This window comes from Scyliorhinus canicula, chromosome 4 (assembly GCF_902713615.1).
Source record: "Scyliorhinus canicula chromosome 4, sScyCan1.1, whole genome shotgun sequence".
Taxonomy (NCBI): Eukaryota; Metazoa; Chordata; class Chondrichthyes; order Carcharhiniformes; family Scyliorhinidae; genus Scyliorhinus; species Scyliorhinus canicula.
In genome coordinates this window covers 99,672,756-99,699,414 of record NC_052149.1, presented here as the reverse complement: position 1 = coordinate 99,699,414, position 26,659 = coordinate 99,672,756, and the positions used below count along the sequence as shown (strand labels likewise).

The 26,659-nt window shown below is 44.5% G+C and overlaps 1 protein-coding gene across 2 annotated transcripts in view; it reads left to right on the top strand.

Annotated features, from left to right (window-relative positions):
* Positions 1–33: 33 nt before the first annotated feature.
* The window catches only part of cdc73 (cell division cycle 73, Paf1/RNA polymerase II complex component, homolog (S. cerevisiae)), a 435,381-nt gene continuing 408,755 nt past the window's right edge, over positions 34–26,659 (top strand). For both annotated transcript variants that reach the window (XM_038794882.1, XM_038794881.1), the window contains exon 1: positions 34–220. In XM_038794882.1, the coding sequence (XP_038650810.1) occupies positions 90–220 (131 nt within the window). In that variant the 5' untranslated portion in view covers positions 34–89. The remainder of the gene's footprint in view (positions 221–26,659) is intronic.

Sequence of the window (26,659 nt, the reverse complement as noted above, 5' to 3'; positions counted from 1 at the left end):
CCCGCCCGCGGAGGGTCCTGATTTCGGGACAGGCAGCGTAGTGGGGCAGCCCCGGCTCTCAGGACCCGGTTGTTAGGAACCCAGGCAAGATGGCGGACGTGTTGAGCGTACTGCGTCAATACAACATCCAGAAGAAGGAGATTGTGGTGAAAGGGGACGAGGTTATTTTCGGGGAGTTTTCTTGGCCGAAGAATGTGAAGACAAATTATGTGATTTGGGGGTGAGTGGTGTCTGAAGTTTTTTTATGGCAGGGCGTGAAGGAGGGCTGGTCTTATGATATTGTGGGGCTGCCTTGGGGTAAGGAGTTGAGTGGAGTTTGAGCAGCATGTGCGGGATACTGCTGTCTACCCCTGTCGGAGCTGCTGCTGGCGGACTGTGGATACTCTTGCCACTTTCACCCATAATAACACTGAGCAAGTAACTTTAGTTGTTTTGCATGAGGAGGGGAGAAGATTGTGTTTGTTTGTTTAATATGCTAGGCAATGTTTTGCGGAAACTGACACTTGTGTCGTTCCGTGCAAAAACGAATATTGACCGAAGTCCCTGCCATGAACAAGTCTGCGAAAAGACTTGCTCAAACTTATCTTGACTTTGTGCAATTATGCCTCAAGTTGTTTGCATAGCTTTGGCCGATCATAGTCAGTCTTGCATTTAAAAATAACAAGCGGCTTCTTTCCCGGTTTTTGTATTGAGACATTGTAGCCGAGTTTCCTGTTGCCTAAAAATTTTCAGTCCGTGAGATTGAATGCTTTGTATATACATTTGATATAAGTCATCGGTGGTCGGATGAGATGTTAAACCGAGTTACTTGCTTCCGGTGGCTCAGTTTAAGGGCCCTATGACATTATTGGAAGAACAGCGCGCTTGCCATATTTTAGCAAAGAGTGGTAATGAGTGTGTTGCTGTGTGTGCGTACATATAGTAATTCTCTGCAAGTTAATAACATCACGTGCTCCCGAGACATTTGGAAATAAGATGATGCTTTGGTCGGCTAAATGTTTCACGGTTAAAAAATACAAACAGCTTCCCAAACCAACCTTGTGAAAATTTTTCAAAAGTAGGCCTTGTTTACTTGATGTGTAATGCACTTTCTCATCATAGGTGACATCCTGATTGCTAAAACCACAGGTCTAAGCAATATTGATGAGACTCCCGAATGTAATGGCTATGGCTGAATTTTTAGTTATCTACAAAAGTAGCGCATGATATTGACAAGCCCTCTGCTGCTTTGAAAGCTAGAACAACCTTCTTGGGGCACGACATTGATCTGGAGTCATTTATGTAGCCAGCAGCTGATGGTGAACCTAAAAGATTAGGTGCAAGGACCCAGAGAGAAATTGGGCCAGTCATTAATGCCAGGACTGTATAACTGCTGCTTCTGATCTTTGTGTTGTTATCTTGGTTTCAGTAATCTGAGGCCTGTATATTCAGCTAGGTCTTGCAAGAATGAAGTTTTGCTGGTGTCAGAAGTGGAAAGGGATGTTACTGAATTGTAAAACTCTGATTTTTATAGCAGCTGTTCAGTTCCAGAGCCTGTGTATTCATAAAAACTTAGCAGTCTTTTTCATTGGTATTGTGTTGCTAAAAGCACATTAACACTGTGATTTTCTTACAAGAGATGCCTGATTTTTGTTTGGTGTATCTCCATATCAGATTGTGGGTGTGAACCTATGCATTCGTACTAGTTTGTTAGGGCTCCATTACAAAACCTTAGTGAGATGAGACCTCCTGAATAGTGTCAATAGAGTGAAACAGCAGTTCTTCATGGCAGATGGTGGATGATGTCTTGGAGGATCAGTTAGTGGAAAGCCTTTGCTTTGGTCAAGTCTGCATGTACAATAGAGCCCTTTGTTGGAAAATTATTTATGGCATGTCAAATTTTGGAGGCAATAAAGGACTTGAGCATTTTAGATTGAAGACCTTTTCCATCCCCTTCCAAGACTTATTTTCCAATTTGCTTATTTTCTTTGCCTAAAGTGCTGATTCTTGGAAGGGTTTAGAGATCGTGCCCAACTGCCCATATATCACATGGGAATGTTTAATTTTTTTATACTTTTGAAGTAGATGGTGAATATTGGCAGCTGAGTTGACCACTGAATCTAAGACCAATACTAATCATTCACGCATGCGCATTGTAACAGAGATCAGTAATACAGAAAGTCCATAATAGATCAATATGTCATAATATGGAGAGGAAATCTTGGCAGAATTCATCAAACCCCCTCTAGTTGAGTCAAAACAAGACCAGTTTCTCGTTCCTCAGCTAATAAAATTCAGGCTCTGATAGCTAATGTTTAATTATGTTCACTGTATTTGAACAGTTTTCCCCCTATATAGTGACTTTAGTAGGCAATCATGAGTGTATGCAGAGATTGTGTGGGCTTTTTGGCCATCCTTGTATGTCAACAGGCAACATACAGGCTTCATTCAAGGAATAAGAGATGTTTACCTGAAACATTTTGCTGCTTTTTTTCAAGACAAATCCTTTGTTGGATTGTGGACTATCTACCAAAACATACTCTGGAAAATAATGACGCGAATCGTTCAAAAGTTGCATGAATGTTCATTATATTTTCTATAATATAAAATTAAACTGGGTCGTAGTACACTGTCTTTCTGATGTTTCAGTGTATCACTCCAAATAATAGATTTGGTTAGATATGTGCTCTTGTAAGGGAAATGCTGTCGTGCCCTAATGATACTGTATGCAGTACATCAAATCATTAACTGTGCTGTCTTGTTTTTAGGTTCCCAATATTTATCATCTAATCTAATTTTAATTAGAGAAAAAGTAGTGATGCAGTGGGTTAGTAAAGTATCCCTGGCACTTAGACGGAAAACCAGCCAGATTTTATGTGGACCTAAAAGTTTCTAACGGAAATGCTTGGAGCAGTCAGTGCCAGATCTTAATGGATTGAAACAAAAAAAAACTCTTCCATAATTGGCATGAAATGAATGCTGCAAACTGATGCCTCATGTGGGAAATAGAGAAAAAAAAATCATGGTCCAGTATATAATCTGAGATTGGATTGAAGGGATATTATATATTCCACAGTGGCACCGTGGTTAGCACTACTGCCTCACAGTGCTAGGAACCCTGGTTCTATTCCGACCTTGGGTGACTGTGTGGAGTTTACACATTCTCCCCGTGTCTGCGTGGTTTTCCTCCGGGTGTTCCGGTTTCCTTCCACAGTCCAAAGATGTGCAGGTTAGTTGGATTGGCCATGATAAATTGCCCCTTAGGGTGGGGTTGCAGGAACTGGGCGTGGGATTGGGCCTAGGTTAGATGGTCTTATGAAGCGTCGCTGCAGACTCGATGGGCTGAATGGCCTCCTTGTGCACTGTAGGGATTCCATGATTATAGCCGATCAGAAATAGCTTAATGTATGGTTCATGATATATCTGCACTGTTGGTGATTTAATGCTCAATGTCAAAATTATTAATTGTCAATATGGGCAATTCTCATCCTGAATTGTAAAAGGTGCCAGTTATAATGTAAAGATAGAGTGTAAAATGCTAGCTTTGAAAGAAGCCTTTGTTATAAAAGTATTCTTGTCTTCATACTAGTGAGCAGTTTCAGATGTGTTATTGCAGAAGTTGGAATATATTGTTGGACAGGTTTGTACCAAGTATTTTTTTTCCAAAACTCTTCTGTGAATTGGATTTTTTTTAAAAACAGTTGTGGCATGCAAAAAATATATTCAAAAAACTTATTCTGAATTGTTGCAAATTGCAACAGAACATAACGGCAATTTACATTAATGGAGCACCTGTGACATAGTAAAAATGTTACAAGGTGTTTCACAGGAATGTTCTTAGACCCTGTTGACTAAAGTTTACTCAACCTCTTATTTCGGATAAAGCCAATTGTCAACATGGGTCTGTATAGATTACAATAGGTACAATAATATGCTCATGTTTGTTTGCTTTGAAAGAGGATGGGTAGACAGTATTTTTGGTTCCAACAAGTGCCTGTACACTGCAGGAAATTGTAAACGAAGTGAAAACAAGGAGAGAGGAACATGGATGAAGAATGAGTATGAAGACCTCCAAGACAATGGTGATGAGCAGAGACCTGACCCCGAAATTGACATTTGAAGTTAATGGACAAGCCCTGCAACAAATAGAAAGATTCCAATACCTTGTGCAGCACGGTAGCAGTGGTTAGCATTGTTGCTTCACAGCGCCAAGGTCCCGGGTTCGATTCTCACTTGGGTCACTGTCTGTGTGGAGTCTGCACGTTTTCCCTCTGTCTGCATGAGTTTCCTCCCGGTACTCCGGTTTCCTCCCACAAATCCCGAAAGACGTGCTTGTTAGATGAATTGGGCATTCTGAATTCTCCCTCTGTGCACCCGAACAGGTGCCGGAGTGTGGCGACTAGGGGATTTTCATGGTAACTTCATTGCAGTGTTAACGTAAGCCTACTTGTGACAATAATAAAAATTATTATTTATTAGATTATCACAGTTGGATGGAGATGTGGTTTTGAGAAAGCTAAAACCAACTTTGTCAAAATGGGGAAAGTGTTGACATGAAAGAAACAACCTTAATCAATACCAAGGTGCGACAACGTGTCACAGAATCACAGAAAAATACAGTGCAGAAGAGGCCCTTCGGCCCATCAAGTCTGCACCGGCACATGAAAAACATCAGACCTACCTAATCACATTTACCAGCACTTGGCCTATAGCCTTGAGTGATATAGAACAGTACAGCACACTACAGGCCCTTCAGCCCACAATGTTGTGCCGACCATTTATCCTAATCTAAGATCAACCTAACCTACACCCCTTCAATTTACTGCTGCCCATGTGCCTGTCTAAGAGTCGCTTAAATGTCCCTAATGACTCTGACTCCACCACCTCTGCTGGCAGTGCATTCCACACACCCACCACTCTCTGTGCAAAGAACCTACCTCTGACACCTCCCCTATACCTTCCTCCAATCACCTTTAAAATTATGTCCCGTGACAGCCATTTTCACCCTGGGGAAAAGTCTCTGGCTATCCACTCTATCCATGCCTCTCATCACCTTGTACACCTCTATCAATTCACCTCTCTGCCTTCTTCGCTCAAGTGAGAAAAGCCCTAGCTCCCTCAACCTTTCTCCATTAGACAAGCCCTCCAGTCCAGGCAGCATCCTGGTAAATCTCTGTACTCTCTCCAAAGCATCGACATCCTTCCTATAATGAGGCGACCAGAACTGGACACAATATTCCAAGTGTGGTCAAACGAGAGTTTTCTAAAGCTGCAGCAAAACCTCGCAGCTCTTCCCCCTGTTAATGAAAGCCAACACACCATATGGCTTCTTGACGATTCTATAAACCTGGGTGGCAACTTTGAGGGATCTATGTATATGGACCCCAAGATCCCTCTGTTCCTCCACACTTCCAAGAATCCTGCCTTTAACCCTGTATTCAGCATTCAAATTTGACCGTCCAAAATGAATCACTTCACATTTATCAAGGTTGAACACCCATCTGTCACTTCTCAGCCCAGCTCTGCATCCTGTTAATGTCCTGTTGTTACCTGCAACAACCCTCGACACTATCTACAACTCCACCAACCTTTGTGTCATCGGCAAACTTACTGACCCACCCTTCCACTTCCTCATCCAAGTCATTTATAAAAACCACAAAGAGCAGAGGTCCCAGAACAGATCCCTATGGGACACCACTGGTCACCGACCTACAGGCAGAATAGTTTCCATCCACTCCCACTCACTGTCTTCTTTCGGTCAGCCAATTCTGTATCCAGACAGCCAAATTTCCCTGTATCCCATGCCCCCAAACTTCCTGAATGAGCCTACCGTGGGGAAACTTATCAAATGCCTTCTTGAAATCCATATACATCACATCCACTGCCCGACCTTCATCAATGTGTCTCCTCACATCCTCAAATAATTCAATGAGGCTTGTGAGGCATTACCTGCCCCTCACAAAGACATGCTAACTATCTTTAATCAAATTGTTTTTCTAAATAATCATAAATCCTATTTCTCAGAATCCTTTCCAATATTTTGCTCACCACAGACGTAAGACTGATGGGTCTGTAATTCCCAGGGATTTCCCTATTCACTTTCTTGAATAGGGGAACAACATCCGCCTCCCTCCAATCATCCGGTACTACTCCAGTGGAGAGTGAGGGCGCAAAGATCATCGCCAATGGTGCAGCAATCACCTCCCTCACTTCCTGTAGTAACCTTGGGTATATCCTGTCAGGCCCAGGGGACTTTTCTATCCTGATGCTTTTCAAAATTTCCAGCACATCCTCTTTCTTAATATCAACCTGTTCAAATCTATTAACCTGTTTCACACTGTTCTCATGGGCAACTAGGTCGCTCTCTCGAGTGAATACTGAAGCAAAGTATTCATTTAGAGCCTTCCCCATCTCTTCAGACTCTAGGCACAAGTTCCCTCCACTATCCCTGATTGGCCCGACTCTCACTCTGATCGTCCTCTTATTTCTCACATGAGTGGAGAACGCCTTGGGGTTTTTCCTCATCCTTCCCGCCAGGGCTTTTTCATGCCCCCTTCTAGCTCTCCTCGGTCCATTTTTGAGTTCCTTCCTGGCTACCTTGTCACCCTCTAGAGCGGTCAGATCCTTGCTTCCTCAACCTTACGTAAGCTTCCTTCTTCCTCTTGACTAGAAGCTCCACTTCTCTTGTCATCCAAGGCTCCTTCACCTTACCATTCCTTCCTCGTCTCAGTGGGACAAAACTATCCAGCACTCGCATTACTATTCTGCATTTCCCAAGAACAATTGTTTCCACTTTATGCTCCTCAGCTCCTGTCTAATAGCAGTATAATTTCCCCTCCCCCAATTAACTACCTTCCCATACTGTGTGTTCCTATCCTTCTCCATGACTATGGTAAAGGTCAAGCAGTTGTGGTCACTGTCACTGAAATGCTCTCCCACCGAGACATCTGACACCTGGCCTGGTTTGTTGCCGAGCACCAAGTCCAATATGGCCTCCCCCGAGTCGGCCTATCTACATATTGAGTCAGGAATCCTTCTTGTACGCACCTGACAAAATCTGCTCCATCCAAACCATTTGCACTAAGGAGGTTCCAGTCAGTATTAGGGACGTTGAAGTCACCCATGACAACAACTTGTTACTTTTGCATTTTTCCAAGATCTGCCGCCCAATCTGTTCCTCTATCTCTCTGTTGCTATTGGGGGTCTAGAAAACTCCCAATAAAGTGACTGCTCCTTTCTTGTTTCTGACTTCCACCCATACTGACTTAGTAGACATACCCTCCTCAATTACCTCCTTTTCTGCAGCTGTGGTGGACTCCCTAAATAGCAGTGCTACTCCCCCTCTTTTACCTCCCTCCCTATTCTTCTGAAATCATCTAAACCCCGGAACATTAACAACCATTCGTGCCCCTGTGAAATTCATGTCTCCATAATGGCCACCACATTGTAGTTCCAAGTACTGATCCATGCTCTAAGTTCATCTCCCTTATTCCTGACAATCCTTGCATTGAAACAGACACACTTTAACCAATTCCACTGAGTGCAACTTTGCCCTATTAACCGTCTATCCTTCCTCACAGACTTGCTGCATACTATTTCTGCCTGTTCAACAGATCCCCAATCCTCTGATCCATAGCTCTGGTTCCCATTCCCCTGCCAAACCCTCCCGAAGAGCTCTAGCAAACCTCCCACCCAGGGTATTGATGCCCCTCCAGTTTAGGTGCAATCCGTCCTTCATGTACAGGTCCCACCTTCCCCAGAAGATATCTCAATGATCCACATCTGAAGCCTTTCCTCCTGCACCAGTCCTGTCGCCACGTGTTCAGCTGCACTCGCTCTCTGTTCCTTGCCTCGCTTGCACATGGCACCGGTAGCAATCCTGAGATCACTACTCTGCTTGTCCTGCTCTTTAGCTTCCAACTTAACTCCCTAAAATCACTTTTTAGATCCTCATCCCTTTTCTTAGCTATGTCGTTGGTGCCTATGTGCACCATGACTTCTGGTTGCTCCCCTTCCCCCTTAAGAATCCTGTAGACTCGATCCATGACATTCCTGGCACCCGGGAGGCAACATACCTTCCGGGAGCCTTGTTCGCGACCACAGAATCTCCTATCTATTCCCCTAACCATTGAGTCTCCTATCACTATTGCTTTTCTGTTCTCCCCCCCCCCCCCCCCCCCCCCCCCGAGCCAGACTCAGTGCCAGAGACCTGGCCGCTTGGGCCTTTCCCCGGTAGGTCATCTCTCCTCCTCCCTCCCCCCCCCCCCCCCCCCCAAAAAAACAGCATCCTAAACGGTCTACTTGTTTTGAAGGGGAACGGCCACGAGGCATCCCTGCACTGTCTGCCCGTTCGTTTTCTTTCCCCTGACTGTAACCCAGCTACTCTTGTCCTGTACCTTGGATGTGGCTACCTCCCTGTAACTCTTCTCTATTATCCCTTCTGCCACCCGGATGATCCGAAGTTCATCCAGTTCCAGTTCCCTGACATGGTCTCTGAGGAGCTGGAGTTGGGTGCACTTCACTTATCAAGGTTTAATTCCATCTGCCGCTTATCTTCCCATTTGACCATCCCGTCTATAACTTTCTGTAATCTAAGACACTCAACCTCACTGTTAACCACCTGGCCAATCTGTGTCATCCACAAATTTATTAATCCCACACCCACATAGTCACCTATGTTGTTTATATAAATTACGAACAATAGGAGACCCAAAACAGATATTTGTGATACGCGACTGGACACTGGCTTCCAGTCACTAAAGCAGCCGTCTTTCATCAACCCCTGTCTCCTACAACTAAGCCAATTGTTTTGTCATTTGTGTTATTTGCCTCATGTACATGGAGAAAATACAAAGGGACAATTGATGGATATACCGGAGGCTCTAGCACATTTCCTACACAGAGTAATGTGGAAGTGACTGGCGGAAACGGCGATAACATCAAAGAGAGAAAGATGCAATATTTTGTTCACGAGAGCAAACTGTAGACAAAGAATTATTGGATGGAAAAATCAGTGGGAAAAAAAAGGAGAGGGAAGCAGTGGAGGAAATGATTGACCAGTACAATGGACTGAATGCATTTGATCCATGTCAATGTGTAAAGGCAGCACTGGATGAATAGGTGGAGATCCAAGCAGTCAGTCAACCTTCTGGGGAAAAAGGTGACACTAGCAAGTGAAGAAATTGTACCATAAAGGACTTGGAACAAATATCATTGTTACTCAATTTCTGTCATCTTTTACTATCAAGGTACTTGACAATTTGAAAGAACTTTTGGGGTATTCAACTGTATTTATCCTTCGCTGAAACCCACCACATATGTGGAATGCTCCCTATTATGTACAACATGTTGCAAGTTTTAGCCTGGATTTATGACTTGGGTATTGATTTTTTTTCTCGCTGGAATTTGAAATATGTAGTTGGTTGGGGGTGATGTATCAATTATTCTGACTCTCTCCTGGTAGATGAGAGGAAAAGCTTATCTTTATTATCCAAATGTGCCTGAATAATAATTGACAACATAGAATTCTGTTCAGTGAAAAACAAACCACCAGGTGATTTAATGGTGGATCTGTTACATGCGTCTGGCTTCACATTGCCAAGACTCATGGCAATTTAATCAAAATAAACTTGTTCAAAAACATGACTGGCAAAGCACCTGAGCCCATGGAAAAATCTTGTGATTTTCAGCTGCCCGAATTTGGTTTCAGATAAAGCCCCATGGTAATTGATTCCTTAAAAAGAGCAAATAGGGAGGGGTGGGGCTTACATGTATGTTATTTATCTTCATACTTGGAGTTGTATGCTTCAACATCTGAAATAGAGAATTGGAATAAGTTAATGCCTGAATGTGGGTTTAGAAAACTTACTGCCCGTGCTACGTGGTTACTTCACATAACACCAGCTCCTTACAACTGGATCAGTAGTTTTCTGCTTCTGACTTGTTGGTCTTCTTGAGTATCAGTATGCTATTAACTGAGGTACAGTCATCAGGGACAATCCCTCTTGCAAACATTATTTATAAATGAGCAAAGGGTTCATTCAGCATGTCTTCCATTTCTTTAAGCAATGTGGGCTAAGTGTTACCTGAAGCAGCATTCAAACTGACTTGAGACTCTTTGCCTTTAAGATCAAATCTGCATCTACTGTAATGTGAACAACTCGAGTGTTGATTACACACTGCATTAATAGTAATTGAACATGGCCTACAGACAGATACAAACTCGTCACTTAAAAGTTCTGTCATGCTCTGAGGGTCCATCTGAGTCAGTCATGGAGAATATTTATAAGCAGCACTTCATTCCCCTCTGATTCCTTATATTATCATGAAAGCACCCGTATTTCTATTTCAGGATTGACAGCGAGGCTAGCTATTTAGTGTCCTACCACTTCCTGTTGGTGTTACTGAAATGCAAAACCTTTTAATTTTTTTTGTTTTATTTTCCTAAGTTTAGACATTGTGGTTGACGGTAAATCAACTTTTGTTGTGGGCAACTGAGGTTTACTCTACAGATACAGAGGAGAGTAGTTAAAAACCATGATTGAACTCTGCCTTAAACTTGTCCATCAAATCGGGTGCAGTTGATGGATTAAAAGTTGTGAAGCAGAACAGTGACTCCAAAGTGGCTTACACATAGTCAAATCTCTTGGAAAGATTTCCTGCACGCAGCTTCAATACAAGACTACCTTTTAAAAATTTGTTGGGCTGTGGGCATCACTGGCAAGGCAAACATTTAGTGCTCATGCCTAATTGCTCTTGATAAGGTGAGTTGCTTTAAACGACTGCAGTCTGTGTATTATAGAAACTGTTAGGAAGCAAGTTGACCCAGTGACATTGAAGGAAAGGTGATGTTTACAATCTATATAAATATATAATTAGATAATATATAACAATCTAATATATAATCTGTATATATTCTGTCTCTATCCATCCATCTATCTAGAACCTATATAAATGATCTGCAAGCAGCGACAGAGTGCAAGGTAGTAAAATTTGCAGATGATACTAACATAGGTGGGAAAACAGACAATGAAGCGGAGATAGACTGGGAGAATTGGCCAAATTTGGCAGATGGAGTTTAATGTGGGTAAGTGAGGTTATCCATTTTGGCCGAAAAATAGAAAGACTAATTATTATCTAAATGAAAAGCAGGTTCAAAATGCGCCTGGGCAGATGGATGTGGGTGTCTTTGTTGAATCGCAGAAAGTCGGTGTGCATGGAATAAAAAAGGCAAATGGAATTTTTGCGTTGATTGCAAAAGGACTGGAGTATAAAAGTAGAGAAGTGTTTTTGCAATTGTATCGGGTGTTGGTGTCCAGTATTATGTCCAGTTTTGGTCTCTTTATTTGAGGAAGGATGTTGTGGCATTGGAGGCAGTTCAGAGGAGGTTCACCAGATTGATTTCAGGGTTGATGTATGAGGAGAGATTGTACAATTTGGGCTTATACTCACTGAAATTGAGAAGAATGAGAAGAGAGCTGATTGAGGTATATAAAATACGAAGAGGGATTCCTCCTGGGATCCAAGATGGTGCCGGAGCATGATGACTCTGCGAGTTCTCTCACCAAGACCCTTTTCTTTTATCTCTTATCACCGTTCTTTGTTTGGCCCCTTGTTCTGCACTGTCACCAATCACTGTTTGTCGATGTACCATTTATCACTGTACTTTTGTTGATTTTTTTTGTGTACTATGTACATACTGTGTATGTTCCCTTGGTCGCAGAAAATACTTTTCACTGTACTTCGGTACACGTGACAAATCAAATCAAGTAAGCATAGACCAAATGTTCCCCATGTGGGGAATCTAGAACAAGAGGTCACAGATATAGGTCGAGAAGTGGTAGATTTAAAACTGAGAAGAGGAGGAACTACTTCTCCCAGAGGGTGGTGAATTTGTGGAACTCGCTGCCCAATAGTGTGGTGTAGTCTGAAGGAGATAGATATATTTCTGATTGATTGAAAACAAAACGGGTTAAAGGGATATGGGGAACAGGAGGGAGGTGGATTTGAGACCAGGAAAGAGATCAGCCGTAATCTGATTGAATGGTGGAGTAGGCTCGAATGGCTGAATTGCCTACTTCTGCTCCTAATTCCTATGCCGGATCTGCTTTCAACTGGCAACAACCTAACTTTTACAAAACTGACTTTACCGAAAAATACCAGACCCTGGATGCATCATTTAATCCATATACACATTTGTTCAACTTCCAGAGAACCCCTTCTGTGTTAGCTGCCTCTTTAGGAGAGTGGAGAAAAATGTCTCTCTCGAGCTGCTGCCCCTGCCAAAAGGCAGCTTTTATATCTATAGATTTGCATTCCCATGCCTTTGTGGCTAATAGGACCAAGAAGATCTTTAAAATAACCTTTCCTGCCGTAGGTGAATCTAACCGTAAATCCTGATCTTCTAAGTTTTCTTCAAATCCCTTTGCCACAAGTCTGGCCTTTGCCTTATAAGTTCCATCTGGAAGAACCTTTTCCGTGCACATCCATCTGTGGGATAGAGCTCTTTGTCCCCTATCCGGTACTTCCGTGTATTCCCACAAATTCACTCTAACTATGCAGTTCTTGTTGTTTGGCATCTTTGATTACTTTTTCATCCAATTTGTTGGAGGCCACCAAAATCTCACGTGCATGTGGGCTTCTCCTCCTAGTAGCATTCATAGTCTTACCCATGTTCCGAGACCTTGACAAACTACGTCCCCTATCCCACCTGGTATCTTATTCTGTACTGCTACTGCTTGATCTTTCCCTTTTGCTGTGGGATGTCCTTTCAATAGTTCTCTACCTTTTCCTCCGAACATGTTCACTATCCAATGTACTCTCCGAACTGGCACTGCGTTTCTGTGCCCTCCATTTCTGAACTTCGTGTTCTCAATCCATTGTCTTGACACCCTCCCCTGAATGCTGTACATTCAACCAATGTTTATACTTTCCAGGGGCCTTCCCTGCTCTACTAACAACAGTTGCATCTTTCCATTGACTAGACTCTTCAGGCAAGTATGTTACTTTTGTACCAACTTTTGGCAGTTGTCCTTTCAGAAAAATGGCCTGTCCTAATTCATCAGAAGTATTGTGTTCCTTTACAGAAATCCTGTCTATCAGTTAACTGGTCCTCATAGTTCTGTCACACGTGTGTACCAAATGACCCTGGCTCTTCCTCCTGTCTGTCTGCTCTGTCTAAATTTGAAAATTTATAATCTGTACCCATGATCCTTGATGAATGTATTCTAACAGTCTGATTGCCATGTTGCAAAATAATTGTTTTGCCATCTATGCCTGTGATCTTCCCTGGGCCTTTCCATTCATTACAATTGTCTCTCTTATAGTAGACCGTGTCTCCTTGCTGAAAAACGGTATTTGATGACCGTTTCTTATACCTTAAAGCTCTGTGAATTCTTTCAGAGATTTCTGCCTCCAAAAAAACTTTTCTACTGCTATGTAATGCATTTTAATGCTCAGCACTTCTCCATTGGTCGTACGATCCCCTTTCAGAAAATAATGGTGGATAGTTATATCTGGCCATCTTTATCCTAGGTTCAGCCATATTTTCTTTTTCCTTCTCACTCACCTCTTGGTTGAAAAAATTATAACTTTTTTCCTGAATAAGTATCTTTCAACCCTTTACATTTATACAACAACCATCCTCTGCTAGCATTGTTAGCCTCAGGCTGCTGTTGAGTAAAGAGACAAGAGCTCTGCTCCTTTTCCCAAACACCATTATTTTTCCTTGAATGCACTTGGCACCAAACGCTATCATCACATCACATGCTCTCAAGGCCACCTGTAGCCTCATTACATATCAGTGCCAATTATTGGATCAATGAGACATCTAATTGGATTGTTTCTTAACCCGTTCCTTAACAGTGGGGGCCTCAGAGAACTTCCTGTTGACCTCCAGGATGGAGTCGAATAATTGTTGCCTGGCCGCCCACTCTTCCCTACCTCTATGAACCTTATCGGCTATAATTTCTCCTCTGATCACAGCCTTCAGTGCCTCCCAAAACGTGGAAGGTGGGACTTCCCCGTTCTGGTTATTAGTAACGTACTTGCTACGGCCTGTGATGTTTCCTGGCAGAAGGCCTTGTTGGCCAACAGGTCAGTGTCCAGATTCCATGTGGGGCGCTGGTCACAGCCATCTCCAACCTCACATCCATGTAGTGTGAAACATGGTCGGAGATGACTATTGCGGAGTATTCTGCTCTTACTATTCCTGGAAGCACGGACTTCCCCACTGCAAAGAAGTTGATCTGGGTGTACACTGTGTGGACCGGTGAGAAGGGTGAGAATTCCCTCTCACCGTGGTGCTGGAACTACCATGTGTCCACCGCCCCCATCTGTTCCATGAATGATCCCAGCTCCCTAGCCATGCCTGTCTTTTTCACTGGTCTGGGGTTTGAGCGGTCAGTCAGTGGTTCCTGTATGCAGTTAAAGTCGCCCACCCTGCGTGGTGGCATGGTTGCACAGTGATTAGCACTGTTTCTTCACAGCGCGAGGGAGTCTGCATGTTCTCCCCGTGTCTGCGTGGGTTTCCTCCGGGTGCTTCAGTTTCCTCCCACAGTTCAAAGATGTGCAGGTTAGGTGGATTGGCCACACTATATTGCCCCTAAATTAGTCTGCAAAAGTTAGGTGGCCAATTTGGAGTCTAAGTTGTTCCTGGTACCACAATTATAATATGAGTTTAATGATCAGATCAAAACAATCAAAAACACAATAGCCATTTTGAATCATCTGTTTTCCTGAATCTTATTCATAAAATCCCTACAGTGCAGAAGGAGGTAATTCGGCACATCGAGTCTGTACCGACTCTCTGAAAGAGCACTTCACCCAAGCTTACTCCCCCGCCATATCTCATTAATCCTTTAACCTAACCTACACATCTTTTTGGGCACTAAGGGCAATTTAGCATAGCCAATCCACTGAACCTGCACATCTGGGGCTGGTTTAGCTCACTGAGCTAAATCGCTGGCTTTTAAAGCAGGCCAGCAGCACGGTTCGATTCCCGTACCAGCCTCCCCGGACAGGCGCCGGAATGTGGCGACTAGGGGCTTTTCACAGTAACTTCATTGAAGCCTACTCGTGACAATAAGCGATTTTCATTTCATTTCATTTCATCTTTGGACTATAAGTTGTACACTCCAAACCTGGGTCCATGAAGGAGCAGTGCTAACCACAGCACCACTGTGCGGCCCCTATATCCTGATTGAGTACTCCACTTCAGCCTCATCCCATCCTTCATCTAAGTCTATTAGCATGATCCTCCACGGGCAGTTCTTGGCCTTCCTGGAAACAATGTCATAAGTCGAAGCTATTGTCAGAACTAATTTCTACATAGGAACAATGTTAAAAATAGGGAATTGGCACTATCAGCGAGGTTAGGCAGTATTTGTACTGGCATATTCCGACCTAATTTCCTGTGGATTTCAGAAATTCATCCTAATGCATTCAGATGTCTGCCAAAGGGTCATAGCGACCGTTCCCTGTAGCTGGCAGCTACAAAAGATCCCACTGTAATTAATGGACGAGCAGCCAGTGGGATAAGGCAGGATTTTTATCATCAGATTGCGGCCTCGTTTCCTGGTTTTCAAGAACAGGCTTTCCAGTTTCTGGTTCTAGCGAGGCCAGGCAGTGTGCTGCTGATGGGCCACAGCATCAGTTCCCTGCAGTGACTTCTAGCCTGAAGTTTAAAGCCTGCAGAGTGAAGGATGCAGGGGGCCTGGCGTTTTGGTGAGATTTTACAACTCACTGGCTTGTTCCAAATGTATCATATTTATAAAAATGTGCAAGATGGGCTGGTGGAGGATCATAAAGTCAAAACCAACGTCGTTGATTCAAAACAGGGGGTGTCAATTTTTAAACCATTAAAGTTCTGATCGCCATACTTTGAATGTTGTAAAGTCGAGGATTACCTGTATTTCTTGTCTCGCATCCTCCTTAAATGCAACTCTGCCACTTGTCTCGACTGCTCCACGTGGTAACAAACCTACAGTATCACCACTTGCTGGTTCAGGGAGTTTCCTTTAAATTCCCTATTTGATTTCCTGACTATTTGATTTGAAGATATTTGATTTGCTTTTCTCCATAGTGGAAATACTGTGTGTTTTTTTTCGTCAAACTATGTCAGAATTATGAAGACCTCTATTAGGTCACCCCTCAGCCTTGACTTTTCAAGGGAAAAGAGGCACATAGTCTGTTATTCCTTTCCTGATGGGTATAACCTCGCAGTTCTGACATCATCCATGTCGATCTTTTTTGCTCTCTTTCTGGTTCCTATACTATGGCACGAGAACTGCACACACTTGTCTAAGTGTTGTTGTCCATGGTCATAAATGTAGGAGTGTGGATAGGGAGACTATTTCCTCTGGCGGGGGAATCAACAACAAGGGGACACAATATTACATTTCAAGATGACCATCCAGAAGCAAAAGCAGGAAGCACATTTTCCCCACGAAGGTTATTCAAAATTTGGAATTCTTTCCCCAAAATATTGGGAAATGGAGTTGAAGTGCAAATCAGTCACAATCTATTTGAGATGTGGAGCAGGCCTGAAGAGCTGATGCTTGCTCCTATTTGTAGATGTTCGCAGCAGTGTCTGACAACCACCTCCTCCTCCTCTAAAAACCCTTCTTAAAACTCACCACTTTGACCAAGAGCAGTCTCAATGTCTACCTTTTTGGCTCAGTACTTTATTTACTAATTAGACGTTTATGATGCACTTGGAAATGTTGCTCTATATTGTCACTGTGTAAACCGAGGTTCTTTAAGTAAAATAGAGTGAATATGGGAGCTCAAATAAAACTGGCCACTTTAGCCTTATTGCTCACTGCTGTATTATAGTTACTGGAGTACTTAGGTTGAGCGAGAACTTGGAGACCAACAGTAGGGTACAAATGTGCCAAACTGTTCTCTGACCTTTGGAAATGCAAAGCCACTTGTAAGTAATTTTTGGCTACATCCTGCATCTTGAAATTGCATAAAAGCCTAAAGTAAGAAAATATAATATTGGATGAACTGTTCACAATTTATAATGGAGGCTGTTAATGTTGCAGTCTTGTCACAATGAAGTGCATGCTCTAGATATGTGAGAGCAGCTGTTACTATTGGGGTACAGTCGGGTTATTATTTTTAATATGCGTAAAAACTTGTTGGGGGAGGAAAAGTGTGCCTGTGTCCACTAAGTTATTAAATAAACCTATGTTAAGGAATTACTGGCTCCAGATACCTTCTTTGCTCAGTAGATGAGCAGTGAATTAATTGTAAGAGTCAAGTGTAGAATGTTTTTAAATGTGTTTAAAAGGCATTCTCGTTTTCTTTTTAGAGAATATTTTATTGAGGCATTTATAATTTTAACAATTTTCAACATCAAATTTCAACCCCCTCGAGCACAAACCCCAGCCGACATGGCTTACACAAACCGTGCCACCCTCCCCAGCTGGTTCTCCTGTCCTCATTCCTCTCATCCATCCCTCCCCTTTCTCTCTCTCCACCCCCACCTGCTCACAGCTTAATTTTTCTCAAAGAAGTCGATGAACGCTGTCACCTCCGAGCAAACCCCTGGAACGGACCCCTCAAGGCGTATTTAATTTTCTCAAGTCTGAGAAGCCCCGCAGTGTCGCTAGCCCATGCCCCCGACTTTGGAGGTTCCGAGTCCCTCCATCCTAGTAAGATCTGTCTCCGGGCCACCAGGGAGGCAAAGGCCAGGACGTCGGCCTCTCTCACCCCCTGGGCTCCCCGGTCTTCCGACACACCAAAGATCGGCACCTCTGAATTCGGCACCACACCCGCTTGTAAGACCTCTGACATGATGTCAGCAAACCCCTGCCAGAAACCCCTCAGCCTCGGACATGCCCAAAACATATGGACATGGTTAGCAGGACCCCCACACAGCGCCAACACCCATCCTTCACCTCCTCAAAGAACCTGGGCATTCCGATTTTTATTTAACTACTCCAAAACTAGTAGAGAACCAACCTTTTTCTCGTCATGGTAATTGTGACATTTAGGTCACTGAATTCATCTTCATCCGAATGAAGTCAATCTTGTATAAATGCGATTGGTGAGTTCTTGATTTTTGCAATCGGTTTACCCCCTGGTCCAGGCAAACTATTTGTTGCCGATTTTTATTTGAAGTGTTATATGGGTTAGCAGACCATGACCAGGCAGCATTTAGAGCCCTAAAAATGCTACATTTGACATTTGACCTCTGCACCTGTGAATGTGGAAAAAGGAAAGAATATAAGCTAGGGCTACTGCTCCTGATTACCTTTCAGTGGCTTCTCCTGGAATGTGTGCCGTATAAATCACTGGAAGAATGCGCAAATCAACAAATTACTGTAGGGCTCTGGAACTTAACCATAACAAGAGTCAGTGCCTTCAGGTGAGAAATGGATCATAGGGGAGAATATTGCGTGTGTAAGTACAACCAGAATGGTATTATGAAGTGTATTTTGCAATTCAGTACTGAAACACTTTGTTCCCTCTCAACTGTTTCCCGAGCTAAATCCAGTATGTAATGCCAAAAGTTAAAATAAATGACTAGCGTTAAGTCGAATGTTTTTCAGATAAAATTGAATTTTGCACTTCTAGTCCTTCCTCTTTCACCCAGTTTTTTTTTGTCCCTTCCCCCAGTAGTGTTGAACTAAATTATGATAGTTGTCGGTAGTCCTTTGATACATGTCCAGATGACCGACCTATTTAAGCATTCGTAGTAACATCACAGTTTGAATATGATAGACACGCTGAGAAGAAATTGCATCTGTATGGATATGAGCTGAAGACACTTTTTAACTCGAGTTTTGAAATAATCGCATTTCAACTCAAAACTCTTGCCAGTTTCTTCTCAGCACAGCTTGGTTATAGATTCTGGTGGACTACAATTTGGCTGCTTATGATGGATCAATGGATGTCTAATCTTGGGTGACTAGATCTTTTCTGAAGCTGTCCCATTTAGGTGACTTCACAAACCAATAGGGGTAAAGTTTCAACTATAATTGTTTGATTTATATTTTGTGAATAGCTGCTCCTATCAGGAAATCTGCAGTCATAGTATGTCAGACTCATCCTGTGACAAGATCCTTGAGATTATTGAGCTTTCCAATTGGCATTGTCAGAACTGAAAAACTGCCTATAGTGCTGCCCTGGCTAGTATGAGCATTTACTGAATTAAATTCTGCAATATTAAGTTTGTTAATCTGTTAACGGACTTTATCTTAAAATTATTTTTGAATACCTATGTAATTGCAGTTTAGATTGGTTGCACAGAGGTTTATGTAAAAAGTGTGCATTTGTAACCGTTACATAGAAATAGTATTACATTTAGTGAAAAAGTATTAATTTAGGTTGAACAAAACCAGTTGCAGGAAATTTCTTGTGGAAAATACTATTTAATGTAAGAATGCTCCCCAAACAGGGAACCAATGGAGCCAAGACTCTTCAGTATTATTCCAAAATAGGCTGTATGTTATACTAAAAAGCAAAGACAAAATCCAGATCTTTGTACTGAGTACTTGATGGTCAAGTAACTTATTTGCGCTTTGTTCAGGTTTGCACTTGAACAATGCAGGGTCAATATAACTTCAAGTGTTGGCACCATGAGGAGTAAGATCAAAATGCATTGCTTGAAGCAGAGTAAAATGGAGTCCTGCGTGGACACGAGCCTGGAGGCGCTGTTAACGGCGCTGTTGCCGCTCCCTCCAACGAGGTATACCACGAGCCCGGTGGTGGCGGCTACCCTCAAAATTTGGGGGCAATGGAGACGGCATAGGGGGGAGGTGGGGGGGCTCGATGGAGTCCCCGATACGGGGGAACCACCGGTTTGTTCCAGGGAGCATCGATGGCGGGTTTCTGGGCTGGCATTAGGAGGTTGAGGGACCTGTTTGTGGATGGGAGGTTCGCGAGCCTGGGTGAGTTAGAGGGGAAGTTTGGGCTCCCCCCCCCCGGGGAACATGTTTAGGTACATGCAGGTTAGGGCGTTTGCCAGGCGGCAGGTGTAGAGGTTCCCTCTGCTGCCCCCACATGTGGTATGGGACAGGGTGCTCTCCGGGGTGTAGGTTGGAGGGGGGAGGATTTTGGATGTGTACCACGTCATGCAGGAGGTGGATGAGGCCTCGGTGGAGGAGCTGAAGGGTAAATGGGAGGAGGAGCTGGGTGAGGAGATTGAGGAGGGGACGTGGGCGGATGCCCTGGAGAGAGTGAATTCCTCCTCTTCCTGTGCGAGGCTTAGCCTCAGACAGTTCAAGGTGCTGCACAGGGCCCACATGACTGGGACAAGGATGAGTCGGTTTCTCGGGGGCGAAGACAGGTGTGCTAGGTGCTCGGGGAGCTCAGCGAACTATGCCCATATGTTCTGGGCGTGCCCAGCGCTGGGGGAGTTTTGGAACGGGGTAGCAAGGACGGTGTCGAGGGTGGTCGGATCCAAGGTCAAGCCAGGCTGGGGACTCGCAATTTTTGGAGTTGCAGTGGAGCCGGGAGTGCAGGAGGCGAAAGAGGCCGGTGTTCTGGCCTTTGTGTCCCTCGTAGCCCGGCGGAGGATCTTGCTTCAATGGAAGGATGCGAGGCCCCCAAGCATGAAGGCATGGATCAATGATATGGCGGGGTTCATCAAATTGGAGAAGGTGAAATTTGCCCTGAGGGGATCAGTACAGGGGTTCTTCAGGCGGTGGCAGCCTTTACTGAACTTCCTGGTAGAATGGTAGGAAAATAGGCCGGCAGCAACAGCAACCGCGGGGGGGGGGGGGGGGGGGGAAGGAGAGGGAGGGGGGGAGAGGGAGGGGAAGGAGAGGGAGAGGGAGGGGAAGGAGAGGGAGAGGGAGGGGAAGGAGAGGGAGAGGGAGAGGGAGAGGGAGGGGAAGGAGAGGGAGAGGGAGGGGAAGGAGAGGGAGAGGGAGGGGGGGAAGGAGAGGGAGAGGGAGGGGGGAAGGGGAGGGAGAGGGAGGGGGTGGGAAGGAGAGGGAGGGAGGGGGGAAAAGGGAGGGAGAGGGAGGGGAAGGAGGGGGAAGGAGAGGGGGGGGAAGGAGAGGGGGGGGGAGGGAGAGGGAGGGGGGAAGGAGAGGGGGGGAGGGGGGGAAAGGAGAGGGAGGGAGGGGGGAAGGGGAGGGAGGGGGGAAAGGAGAGGGAGGGAGGGGGGGGGAGAGGGAGGGAGGGGGGGAAGGAGAGGGAGGGGGGGGAAGGAGAGGGGGAGAGGGGGGGAAGGAGAGGGGGGGAGGGAAGGGGGGAAGGAGAGGGAGGGAGGGGGGAAAGGAGAGGGAGGGAGGGGGGGAAAGGAGAGGGAGGGAGGGGGGGGAGAGGGAGGGAGGGGGGGAAGGAGAGGGGGGGGAAGGAGAGGGGGGGGGAAGGAGAGGGGGAGAGGGGGGGAAGGAGAGGGGGAGAGGGGGGAAGGAGAGGGGGGGAGGGAAGGGGGGAAGGAGAGGGGGGGAGGGAAGGGGGGAAGGAGAGGGGGGAGGGGAGGGGGGAAGGAGAGGGGGGGAAGGAGAGGGGGGGAAGGAGAGGGGGAAGGAGAGGGGGGGAGGGAGGGGGGGAAGGAGAGGGGGGAGGGAGGGGGGGAAGGAGAGCGAGGGAGGGGGGAAGGAGAGGGGGGGAAGGAGAGGGGGGAAGGAGAGGGGGGGGGGAAGGAGAGGGCGGTAGGAAGGATAGGCAAAAAAAAAGAAGTTAATTGTGTGGAAGTTAGAGGCTTTTGGGGGTTTTTGTTTGCACCATCTTGAAGACCTTTTTTTGACAATGAGCCAAGTTTAGTGCAGAAAGGGAAATGATAAAGGAAGGGAAGATTCGATCACGACATAGAAGAGAAAAGTAAGAAATTTTAAACAATTCCCAACCATCTGTAGGAATAAGTTACCACAGTTGCAGTTGTTCCCTTTCTGGCCAATGGGGTTGAGTGGCATTGCAGAAACATAAATATTGTCATTGAGAAGATATTTACATATTTAAATACCAACTCTAACTTTCTGAGTGAGTTTAATTAGTAGTGAATGTGCAAATATAGCTATTTCATGAAACTCGCAGGGAGGTTTTGGGCAAGCTGCCAACTTTATTGCTTGGCCTATAAGCACAAATTGCCCAGCAGCTTGTGATTATTCATAATTCGTGGGACTTTTTTGCCACGAGTTTACAGGTTAATGATGATGAACCTCATTGTTTGGCAGCATGGTTGTACTGCTATTTCAACAAGAAAGGTCATGTCGTGGAATAAACAGGTGACCTTAAAGTAGTGAAACGTTCGGGAAAACAGTGAACACCTTGTAATTCTAGTGTAAAAAGAGAAGAGGAAAATAAAAGTCAAAATAATAGGACGATGTTTGGCGAAGAAGTAAATTCTAGTGAGAAAGGGACCTTTCCCAGATTAAATTGAAGAAAAATGTCAATTTGAATCATGGATCAGCCAAAGGAGTACTTTCCTGGAGCAGAGAAACAACGACATCTTCAACACATCATCGATGATGATGAACATCTTGCCAAGGTCATTCCCACACCCCCACTACTTGCCTTCAAACAACTGCGCAATCTCAAACAAACCATTGTTTGCAGCAAACTACCCTAGCCTTCAGAACAGAGACCACGACACCACACAACCCTGCCATGGCAATCTCTGCAAGACGTGCCAGATCATCGACATGGATACCACCATTACACATGAGAACACCACCCACCAGGTACGCGGTACATACTCGTGCGACTCTACCTCATACGCTGCAGGAAAGGATGTCCCGAAGTGTGGTACATTGGCGAGACCATGCAGACACTGCGACAACGAATGAACGGACATCGCGCGACAATCACTAGGCAGGAGGGTTCCCTTCCAGTTGGGCAACACTTCAGCAGTCAAGGGCATTCAGCCTCTGATCTCTGGGTAAGCATTCTCCAAGGTGGCCTTCAGGACACGTGACAACGCAGAATCGCTGAGCAGAAACTTATAGCCAAGTTCCGCACACATCAGTTCGGCCTCAACCGGGACCTGGGATTCATGTTGCATTACATTCATCCCCCACCATCTGGCTTGGGCTTGCGAAATCCTACCAACTGTCCTGGCTTGAGACAATTCACACCTCTTTAACCTGGGGTTACCCCTATCTCTGGATCTGTAAAGATTTAATTAGCTGCTTGCATTCTAAGCATTGTCTGGCATCTTTGAATTTGTCTATTTATATGTTTCTGGAACATACCTCTTCATTCACCTGAGGAAGGAGCAGTGCTCCGAAAGCTAGTGTTTGAAACAAACCTGTTGGACTTTAACATGGTGTTGTAAGACTTCTAGCTGGGAGGATAGGCATGCGAACATTAGTGTTCTTGAAGGAGTCAAGAGCATCAGTATCAGGGCCATGATCGTATGAAACCAACTCCGCTGGGCCACCCATATGCTCAGGATGTCAGTATCCAGACTGCCGAAGTAAATCTTCACCAGCTCAAGGAAGGATCCCAAACAGGAGGCCAAAGGAAGCTCTTCAAAGGCACCTTGTATGTAGGCTTACCTCAAGAAATAGAGCATAGACACAATGCCTGGAAGATGTTTGCTATCAAGAGAGCTACTGGGTGAAGCCTCCTGATTGAAGGGTCACAATTTTTCGAGAACACCAGACGGCAAGAGAAGGCGTGGGAAAGGAGCCTAAGGAAAAAATACCCGTGAACTAGCATCCAAGGACCGATCCCATCTTTTGGAAACTCCTGCCAAGTGAGTGATTGAAGAGTCAGCTCTAGGATCGGGCTCATCAGCCATGCAAGGACCCACAGAACCCCTGACCAGTAACACTGAGTATCTTACGTGGATAATCATACTTGTTAGTGAGAGATCACCGCATTCTATCCATTATAGTTCCTTTAATGGAATTAACATCCTCATGACAAACCAAAATAAAAAAAAACTATATTTTCCTGTAATTTTATTTGCATTCTAAATATGTTTAAAAACGATAAGTATAAAACATGAACCGATCAAAAAATTGTCTCCTGATGTCCCTTGCCCCTGCCGACCAAAACATTTCAATGCAAATAAAAAGGTCTAAAAACTCACCTAACATCGGGGTAAGTGGTCCAAGTTGGCGCTGTAGCTGCATTGTTCATTCAGCAACTCCAGCGCAGCGCTTGAAGCTGTCAAAAAACGGTTGGGAGTGAATGTTGCGTGCCTGCAGCGCGCATGCTTGTACACCTGCACTTGTGGGTCATCGTGCTGCGCATGTACGGTGTCACTGGTCGGAGAGGAAGTTACAGGTCAATATCTTTACTAAAGTGTGGCGCTCCGAATTGGATTCACTGCTTCCAATTCCTTGGCCACCAAATAACCTGATAAACAACATTTGTTTTCTGTCTCCTGAGCCAATTTTGTATGCACATTTCTACCCCATGTTTCCTGCACACCTAACCGGAGGGTACTGCACAGGCTGCTTGCAAGTTATTTCCTTCAAGATATCGCAGGTGTGAGGCTGCTATTTTCTTCAAAGAAATTACAAGCGACCGTTCATTGGCCACATGTACAACAAAAAGAATTTAGTTGGCACAATGCTTCCACTGCCGTGCAATTTTGCTAACATTTATTATGTGTCTCTATATTAAAATCTTGAGATTTATTACACTAAAATGCAAATTTTTAAAGATTTTATAAATTACACTGCGCATCTAGTCATAGTAGGAAATTGAAACATTTGATCATGAAGCTGTTCTGTTGTCTGTCATCAGCACAGGGTTAATGGGTGTTGTTGGTAAATGTATTACACTGTACCATAATAGACACGAGCAATGTGCAGAGACTATATCTTGAAATTCTTATGCTAATTGTTGAAGGTATCGCATTCATGGTAAAATGCCACTGGTTATTACCTAGGATTAGTGTCATTTGTGTAAAATGAATACATACGCACTTTAAATATTCAGAAAACTCAATTAGATGTTTATACATTGTTCAATGGCAAGGCGTTAACTTTGTTATTGTCAAAGCAAGGAATTCAACGGTTTAAGTAGCTAACCTCACAGTGAACTGACAAGATGCTCAAGTGATATAGTTGGACTTCTTCATTTATTATGTAATTCTCTTCGACCCTCCTGAAGCAGGAATCTTCACGCATGCTTTGATTGGTTTCCTTGAATATTGCTGAGTTTGATGTGTTCGAAAGGTAACTGTCACCTTTCAGCAACAAATGTGAACTATCCTTTTGTGAACTTTTAGTTACGTTGCTTTACTTTGGGCTAGTCAATAACAAGGATGGCACGGTAGCACAGTTGGTTGCTTCACAGCTACAGGGTCCCAGGTTCGATTCCTGACTTTGGTCACTGTTTGTGCGGAGTCTGCACATTCTCCCCGTGTCTGTGTGGGTTTCCTCCGAGTCCTCTGGTTTCCTCCCACAGTCCAAAGATGTGCAGGTTAGGTGGATTGGCCATGCTAAATTGCCCTTTGTGTCCAAAGAAGTTAGGGGGTGGTTACTGGGATGGGGTGGAGGTTTGGACTTAGGTTAGGGTGCTCTTTCCAGAGGCTGGTGCAGACTCGATCGGCCGAATGGCTCATTCTGCACTGTAAATTCTATGAAAAACACTTGTCTTTCAAAGTCGATAATTCAAACTTTTCTAATGCATATTCTGGTTAAGATATGTTTCTATGAAGATGGCAATGTGGTTGGCAAATAAAACATAACCAAGCATCCTGTTCTTGATTATTTATCAAGTATTCTGCATTGGATGTGAGCTGATAGCCTGGTTGAAGTCAGCTTTTAGAACTTTACAAAATGCTTTTTCTTTTTTTTTATTACTTTATCAGAGTTACAAAGCCAGTTCTCAGAGTATGGAGAGGGGCAAAGCCCTAATCCAGCTCCTTGCCTGCTCTAAAAACCAATTCAAATTGAATCGAATTCATGGTCCCCAAAGAGAGATCCAGGCATTACACCTGACCTCCCGCTCATCTTAGCCAAAAGGCCGAGAAGTGATCCAAAATGCTTTTCATAGCCATTTCACAGCCCAAATTCTAAATCGCATCAAATTTTTCTCTCTCATCACTGTTTTGCCCACTGACTTTCTGACTCCAGTCCAGCAATGCCTCAGATTTAAAATTCTCATCCTCATATTCACATCGCTCCATGACCCTGCCCCCCCACCATCTTCATAATTTCCTCCAGGCTTACAACTGCTCGAGAACTGTGTTCCTACAGCTCTGACCTCTTGTTTTATTTCCTTTGCTCCATTCTTTTTTAAAAATAAATTTAGAGTACCCAATTCATTTTTTCCAATTGAGGGGCAATTTAGTGTGGCCAATCCACCTAGCCTGCACAGCTTTGGGTTGTGGGGGCAAAACCCATGCAAACACGGAGAGAATGTGCAAACTCCACACGGACAGTGACCCAGAGCTGGGATCGAACCTGGGACCTCGGCGCCGTGAGGCTGCAGGGCTAACCCACTGCGCCACCATGCTGCCCCTCCTTTGCTTCATTCTTGGCGGCTTTGTCTTCAACTGTCTATGCCCTTGAGCACTGGAATTCCCTCGCTAAATTTTCTTTCCTCCCCTCCTTTAAGATGTTCTTACAATGTACTTCTTTGACCAAGTGTTTGGTAATCTTTCCTAAAGCCCCCTTCCTTTGTGTGTCTGTGTGATTGTTATTAGCATGAAGGGGAATTATTGGAGGCAGATGCCTTTCGTACTGTTACTCGATACAAATTGCTGACTTCAGAAAAGGCGAATGTTTATGGAAGCTTTGTGTGTTGTCTTTGGTTA